The sequence below is a fragment of the Echinococcus granulosus genome (genome assembly GCF_000524195.1).
Source record: "Echinococcus granulosus chromosome Unknown EG_S00004, whole genome shotgun sequence".
Classification (NCBI taxonomy): Eukaryota; Metazoa; Platyhelminthes; class Cestoda; order Cyclophyllidea; family Taeniidae; genus Echinococcus; species Echinococcus granulosus.
In genome coordinates this window covers 832,471-840,897 of record NW_020170384.1, presented here as the reverse complement: position 1 = coordinate 840,897, position 8,427 = coordinate 832,471, and the positions used below count along the sequence as shown (strand labels likewise).

General features: G+C 41.1%; 2 protein-coding genes across 2 annotated transcripts in view; one reads left to right on the top strand and one right to left on the bottom strand. All coding sequences in view use genetic code 11, as the record gives it.

The window, feature by feature from the left end:
• Positions 1 to 3,147: 3,147 nt before the first annotated feature.
• On the bottom strand, positions 3,148 to 6,640 carry EGR_01085 (GDP-L-fucose synthase; the record flags this gene model as incomplete). Its single annotated transcript, XM_024490334.1, has 6 exons — positions 3,148 to 3,203; positions 3,316 to 3,415; positions 4,242 to 4,473; positions 4,931 to 5,068; positions 6,027 to 6,229; positions 6,383 to 6,640. 6 exons carry the CDS (start codon positions 6,638 to 6,640, stop codon positions 3,148 to 3,150), a joined length of 987 nt encoding a protein of 328 aa, XP_024355153.1.
• A 1,212-nt stretch (positions 6,641 to 7,852) lies between these two features.
• Positions 7,853 to 8,427, top strand: part of EGR_01084 (Tubulin alpha-2 chain) — a gene marked incomplete at both ends in the record, with an annotated part of 18,362 nt that continues 17,787 nt past the window's right edge. The window contains 2 exons of the mRNA XM_024490333.1: positions 7,853 to 7,979; positions 8,087 to 8,344. Of these exons, the coding sequence (XP_024355152.1) occupies positions 7,853 to 7,979; positions 8,087 to 8,344 (385 nt within the window). The remainder of the gene's footprint in view (positions 7,980 to 8,086; positions 8,345 to 8,427) is intronic.

The following is an 8,427-nucleotide window of genomic DNA, read 5'->3' as shown; positions in this document are numbered from 1 at the left end:
CCCTCTAAAAGTTGACTGAAAGGAAAAAAATCGTCACGGGATCGCCAACACATTCCATTTGCATTTATTTACATTGACGTAATAAAGAGATCCTTGAACGTTTTGGCAGTATGCCTAGTAGTTGCCTTGAACATTTTTGATGCTACAAGAAGTGAGTAACTTAGTTTGAAGGAATCCCATAATCTTTTAAATATTGGGCCTTCTAACCCACGTTAGAGCTGTTAATCGTGGTGGGTGCTGTCTGTCTTGTCGTTGCCCAGTATTGTAAAGCAATGACAGTTGAGCCTAATGATGTAATAAAAACGTACCCAAAGGCTACATATCTGTAGTCCATCCACCGTGCAGGCTGGAAGATGATCATGAACTGAGATGAGTTTGTGTGTCGACCTTTGTTGACCATGCTCAGTACGCCGCGTTTGTCATGTTTAATGGCAAAGTTTTCGTCTAGAAAAGCAAACGTATGGCGAGTCCGGAGAGGAGAAATGCACTTTTAAGTAGGAATCCCAACCAACCTTCAAATTCCTCACCGTAAATGGAGCGACCATCATCTCCACTGCCATAGAGAGTATCTTAAAATTAATACGAAGGGATGTGCACAAGAGATACCTCCTCCTTGTATCCAGCCGTCAGGCACAAGTCTGAAGAATATAGTATCTAGGTAGTGCATCCGATAGTTTTCACAATCATTTTTTGGTATAATTCCCAACTCCCCCGTACATAGTTTCATAAAATTTTCACAGGTTTTTGGCACAAGATCTGAATAAAGCTTCAATAATAAGACGTCAGTACTTTTACATACCTCAAAAAGAAGCGTTCCGCATGAATCACCTCCAATTGTAATAGCCATGGAAACATAGGCTCTCTGAGATATAAAATAATAAACTCTTACGTTTCTTCGCATCAGATTGTCCCTGTAGTTATCATGGGCTAGCATTTCGTAAAAGGTGCGAGGTCTGTAGTTCTGTAGATGATAACATTCCTTAGCCCAGTTTTGAAAATCCGTGAAATCCCCAATTGGTTTGCCATTGCACGAACAAAATACTACGCTATCAAGCGCCCAATATTCACCTTTCAATTTCTAACCGTAATTACAATAAAATCAAGTCTACTCGCTTCTTTCCATGCAGAAATTCGACCCATTCAAGTTCATACAATGCATTTGGCATCGGTTGCTTGAAGTCACCAGGGAAGCATTCGTAAAGGTCCTAATCCTGTGAAATAAAGGCAAATCAAACTTTTGAAAGGTAATGTGCGGCATGGAATTGCCATTTTCCAATTAAACCAACAATTTCAATCTGCATGGTTACACTGTTGAAAATACTCGTTCAATTATAATTTACATTAGTGGTTAAGTTAAATAAGCCCATGTAATGATAATTGCTGATGAGAAAACAGACAGGCATGAACGCAAACAGTGAATTCACGGTGCATTTTATTAAAGTGGTTTACAATTATTGTTAATCTCTGTCACTAGTCTGGTCACCAATTTACCACAAATACCCAAATTAATATTTTGGTGGAGGTTTTCCGGGATTATGCCCAAGAAATCAAATAAATTTTTGAGATCGAAACTTGAGTGGCAAGACAGGGCTTTATTTTGCCTAGAGGACGTTCAGATAATATGTATCAAACACTTAAATTACAAAGTACATGAATTTTATGAACCCATATGCAAAATCTTTTCTGGGGGTAGGTAGGTGACTTGTTTGGAACCTCTTCTGTTTTTAGCAAGGGCAATCGCTCTCCATTTTTACATAGTTTGGTTAAAATGGCAAGCTGAAAGTTACCGAGTCAAAGTGGTTTCCTCAGTCAGTTTGGTCACGACCCAATTTCCTCAAGCTTTCTGTATATTAATGGTAAAGCGTTGTATTGGTACGGCTTATTATGGCTTTAGGGAACACTTGGTACAAAAATTAGTGGCAGCTTCTAGCGACCGTATTTTTGAGGAATGGTAACTTTGGTTTACAAGGAGGGTTCCTGGTCTTAAGGTTATGGAGAGAAGGCGACCTTGGCAGATTATCAGATTTGCGAAGTTTTGTGACCAGAGCATTATAGCGACCTCTTCTTCTGACGATTGCCTTAACCACACGGTCTATAAGACTTTACATACTTCGACAATTTGAAAGAGTTCGATCGAACAGTCTACGGCATCCCACACCAAGACGTTAATGATGTGAACGGGCGACACCTTCGCGACTCTACTGACTCAATGGAGCATATGGAATGCGATAGTGGTTTATCCCTCTGTTCTGGTGAGGCACCACTTTTGTACTTTGGACTAGCCCCCTGTACCTCGCTGAGTGGGCTGGCCTTTTGGGCCATTCCAATAGCCCAGACACCTTCTCCGTGCTGAATACGTATATTCTGTCCAAGTATTGTGTCTTCTTTCGTCTTCAGGGAGTCCCAGGACGCTACACATAGGTCGACAGCCGGGCAACACTAACGTGGTAAGGGAAGACGGGGAACACGGGATTTGTGAAGCCACTTTCGACGAAACCCCTCGCTGGGTGCCAGAGCCTTTACACTGTTGTTAAGAATAACGACCGAGAAATGAAACACTCGTTCTGAAGCTTCTTGCCAACTTAAGAAGTATTGGACTCCCCTCCAATATCGCTCATGGGTAGAGCAAAACTGAATGCCCCGAGCTGCATGATTAGCGTAGATACTAGGCATTTCTTCACTCACATGAAAATTCAACGCCTGCCGTTCACGGCTCCGTAGATGGTTTTCAGAGCTCACATTATCCACCTGAGTCGAAAGGCGAAAATTTGATCATAACACAAATCTCACTCACTCCAATTTATAACAACTTCTTCAACTACTCCGAATATCGCCGACTCAAAACCCAGTGAAATAGTATGCATATGCAATCATTAATAATCTTTGGGATAAGTAATAAGTACTACAAAAACACTTGTGGAGTTGCTTTACCGACCCAACCGAAAAAGGGGGAGACACTCATTCAATGGTTTAGCCATGAATAGCAAATTAGTACGCATTGCTGTCAGTTCGAAACTCTCAAAAAATTGTGGGGACAAATTGACGTAAATTTCAAAGATGGGTGGGAAACAATGCAAATATAGATTTCCCTTCAAATTCTTTTCAAAGACAGTCAATTGTAGGAACCTGGGCCTCAACAACCTCACTTCACTTTCGACACGTATCAAAGTTTACGGTGAACCACTCGCAGGTGTCTGCGATAGCTGAAATGCAATGCGCAAACCACTCAGATGTTTATAGGAATATCGGAATGATAAAAACTGTGGTTATTCTCACAAATTACACTGCCTGAGTATAAGTGAACTGGCGACTTACCCTTTGGGAAAGGAGTGAATTGGAAATTAGGATAGAGGGACATTAGTTTCCCCACTGAGGCTGTCTTCTTGAATTGCCCATCCGCCTTGGATGAGTCAAACTGAAATATAAGTGGAGTTGGTAGAGCATTTAATTTTAAGCTTTCCAACATTCGAAACATGTAGTGAATTTTAACGCCTTTTACGAAGTAAACAATCGCCGTAGATAAGAGCACTTTATAGGGGTAGCAGATGAAATCGGTCATAACATTAAGCGAGTATTGGACATTTTTTAGGGTAATCATAGGAACAATGGGAAGTGATGTATTGTCAAGGCACCAATTCCTCCCATTAGTAAAAACTAGCAGTGTCATGAGTATAAAAATAGACGGTTTTCGAAGAGCCAAAATCCCCACAAATAGACAATGGTGTGCTTACAATCGAAATATGACCCAGTTTGTGAGAAGAACTATAGCATTGTCTACATGCAATCACAGGTTACTTTCTTAACTTTACACTATAATAAAACAGTTTATATCCTGGTGGTGCTCCGCAAACCCTTCCTCTAGGAATAAAGAATCGGTCTTAATAAAGGATCAAGGGCCGCTGACTTTTCAAAGGACGGCTACATATTCATCTCTGGCAAAAAATAATATTGCACTTTCTACATCACAACCTGGTAAATAAAAAAGTCCTCAAGATGGCGAAAAGAAGTAGAGTTGACGGTGTAATAAGTGCCCAAGTGTTTAAATATGAAATGCTACCTACGAATGGGACCCGAATCGCAACTGTATCACTAACTGTTCATGGAAAGATAGGCACCACAGTATGGAGTTGTCACTTATATAAAATTTAAAATACCATTTCCTAACCTTCACAAAAGCATTATTTTAGTCGGAGTACTCACCACTATTTTAGTAGTAGGCATACCATTACGAAATTACTTACAGTGAGACCCGTGCATCCCATGGCGGAGACGATGACAGAGGCGGCATCCTTGATGGAGATTTCGTCGGTCTCGGGGACGGAGAGAATAATGGGTTCAGGCTGATCGTAGTGGCGCAGCACCCACACTATCAGACGGCCAAGGTCGATGGAATAGATGAACTGTCGCAGGGGCGCGCCCGAGCCCAGCACCAGCAACGGCTCATCAGCCTCTGCGGAAAGGAAAAAGAGCGGACTTACCAATGCGATCGAGAGAAAAAGTATAACAATCAAAACTGTGGAAGATGAATGACACTTGCCGTTGTACTGCAAACAGAAATAATGTATTTACAAAGTAGTCAGAAGCATTTGCTACCATCCCCTTAGAGTTGAATGGAATTTGCGCCATCGGAAATAACTACAGTGCGACCAACGATAACCATTTCACGTGTTGCATACAGTTTGGCGAGAAATATGGCAAATTTAGTAGCAGTTGATCAGGGTATTGGACCAGCCACAACTCAAAAGTCATATTCAGTCAAGAAAACAGGTTGAAAAAGGGGATGAATAGACGGGCCTCTCTCAAATGAAACCAAATTTATCAGTAAAATAAAGTAGTGCGCAGAACTTCACAAAAGTCTACACAGTTGAGATGCATATTACTGATGATTACATAGTCGTCTGGACGAAGTCACCGCAATAACAAAAAAGACTTGCTTTTTGCTAAGTATGCCTTGTGAATAAGAGCGGGGAGGACATGGCCCTTTTCCAAATTAAAGTTATCGAAAGGACCAAATACGTTCGTGGGGATGATGGAGGTAAACACTGTCCCACATTCCTCTGTGTAGGCACTAAAAACGTCAAAAAATGGCAGGAGTTAGGAGCCAGAATGCAAGCACTTCCGGCCACTCGAAGTTAGCAAACTAGTTATTGGCGCTCTCAATAAACAATGATAAATCAACGAGCATTCCACCTTAGTCACCTTACTTATTGTATGTACGTAAAACTTGACTGTGGTAGACGAAAGCCAAGGCTGCAAACTGAACGAAAACGATACTCTACCAGAAGAATATACATGGAAAAACAAGTGGTTTACACACATAATTGCATAATCAGCTGTCCCATTCAGTTAATCTACACAGCACTGCCAGCCAACGTCAGCCCTTGCATCTCATGCAGTAATAAGACAATAATTAAGCGAAGCGAAGGCATACAAAATAATAAAGATAGGGCTCTGCGTATGACGGTGGGGGACAAGCATGACCGACTAAAATGCCAATTTTCAAAGGGCCAACACCCTCAATTTTTGCGTATTGTAAAGGAAATCGGGTAACCCTACTACGAGACATAGCGATTTCAATGAACCGTCTACTATCGACAATCTTATCAGGGCAAAACACCTTAAAGGCCTTAACTGACACAGATTACAACAAGTAGGTTTGTGTGTATAAACAAGTGCCGCATTTAGCCATTATCACATATGTTATAAGCAATCTTAAAACAGACAACAAAAGTCGATTAGAGTCCGGGCAAATGTTATAGGCGCATGTGAAACTCATTATAAAGCGCTAAATTAACACGTACAAATAACAAATTAATATATAACAAGGAAGCGAAACAACAGTCGGCTACTAAGAAAATTGGTGGGCGAAGTAACAAATGTGAAGTAACTACATCAATTCCATTTCTAATAAAGTTGGGCATATAATGCGGTAGCAGAAACATTGATTTTTCGGTTCTTAAAAAGGACAAGACTACTAAGACAAGCAGTGAAAGAAGAGATGGAGCAGATGGAGGAAAGTTACTTACTGATTGAGCACATCAATCATACGCTTCGCGTAGGCGTAGCCGTAGTTGGAGAAATGAGGTGGTCCATTGTGTACCATAGTTTCATCAATGGGGTAGGTGGTATTATCAGGAAAGATGCAGGTTGAAAGGCAGGAGATAGTCTTCCGCACGCCAAACTTCGAACACGCGTCTAGCAGATTATCGTTAATTTGCATATTGGTTCGCTGTAAGTACGTGGAGTAAGCACAGATACATTTTTAGGCATTGTTTACCAAGATGTTTCTCAAGACTAGAATATTTGACCTGCTATGGGCCCGATAAAACGAGTGGATATACGGAAAAATGAAGGTGATCTTTCAGGGGTAGACTGCACTTACAAAAAAACCGAGATTGTCACTCAAGTTTGCGAAGAGTCCACCAACTTTGGCTGCCAGATGGACGACGTGCGTAGGCCTGACACTCTCAAAGTAAGCCAAAGTCTCCGTGTAACTGCAGAGGTTAATATCCTTTGAAGAGGCAAATATCCATTTTTCACCAGATTCTTTCAGATTGTAATTCTCCAATGCCAGACGTATTCCATGCCCAACAAGACCTGAGCCACCGGTCACAAGAATCACCTTTGCAGCGTCACTCATGATACTTTCATACAAAAGGGGAACCAAAAGTTAGGATTCGTGCTCAAATTAACGTACCAATTAAGCCATTTTATAGATTCCCATCATTTGACATCCACTAGTGTGGAATTGTCCGTGTTAGCGATACTAAAAAACACTCAGCCGTTCCTTCCGTTGCTGAAAGACAGTCACCCGGATTCTTAAAAAGCCCTTAGAAAGCACAAAGACGGAGGAGAAGTAACAAATAAGTGAAAAAAAAACAAGTGGAAGTGCCCCAGTAGTGCAGTGCAATTGCTATTAACTTGCACCGACTTCATCATCAACAAACGTTACCCACAAAAGCAGAAAGCCATCAAAATAATCTCGCTTGACCAATGAAAATTCTGCATTGAAACAACGGGTTAAAACTGAGGGCCAAGAGAATCTATGAACAACCACAATCTACGAAGGCAGAGGAAAAATCCTTAGTCCCGTAAAACGAATCAGCAAAATAGTTGGTTGAAAAGCAAACAATTCTAAAAATCAGGTCATTTATGGTAAAAGAGCAATTCTGAACGCAAAATCGGGATCAGTCGTTCAGCACACGCACCCACAGCAATTATACTAGCCGCAAGCACGTCCAGCACAAGGATATTGATTCGTGGTTCACTGATAAACAAAAGTGTTTATTAACCCATATAAAAGTCAAAAACAGCTTCAAAAACTGCAAATAACGTAGCAAAGTTAAAATTACGCCAGAGCGTTTAAAAATAATGTTTAAATAACAAGACGATAGCAAGATTTTGGCATAGGTTCTTTTGTGCTAAGGAAACAATCGGAATTAGTGATCTATAATTACCTTTAAGACTCAGGTACCTTGCACAACAACGTGTGTTGCAAGTAAAACACGATCTTTATCATTGTTGGTGGCAAAAAATGAGTCCTAATCTAGAATGAGTCCATCTGGATCTAATCAAAAAAGATTTTAGTAAAGGTTCCTGTCAGTATCGCATATTTGAGTACTCTTTCTCTTACTTAACTACTCATTTAAGTGAAGGCTGTATTCTGCGTCTTTTGATTTTGCGGCTTAAATATAAAATAGGACTTTAGTTTAGATCCATGGAAAGCTACTTAAATTTACCGACGCTGTTATTATTTGCAATTTAACATTGGCACCACTTTTCCGCTGCTTCATGTGCCTGCCAGCTGTGGGTTACCTTCGAATGCATTGGGCAGTACTTGCGTGCAAACGTCATGGGGAAATCTTCACGGGACAAACGCGATATATTCTATCGATTAGCGAAAGTGGAGGGTTGGAGAGCTAGAAGTGCTTATAAGCTCCTACAAATTGATGATGAGTTCAATATTCTTGCAAAAGACCGTGAGTAATCGAGTTATAACCTTGCTGCAGTTGATGGGGAAAGATAGTTTTTACTTAGCTACTGTATGTAGCGTCGTATTATAAGCACGTGTTTTTTTGACACTTAGACAATGGGAATCCTCTCACGCGCGTTGTGGATCTCTGTGCGGCGCCCGGTAGCTGGTCCCAAGTTCTGTCCAAGAAGTTGTGGGAACCCCTCTCAGAGGTCGATCGTCGGGAAGTAAAAATCGTTGCCGTTGATCTACAAGCCATGGCGCCTATTCCTGGAGTCACTCAGCTCCAAGGTGACATCACCAGCCGCGAAACTGCTGACCGTGTCATTCAACAATTTGAGGGAAAGAAGGCACAACTCGTGGTTTGTGACGGTGCTCCTGACGGCATGTTACCAAATCGTTTTTTATCATAGTCTTTATTTTAATGCCTTCGCTCCATTCAAAAATGACTTGGT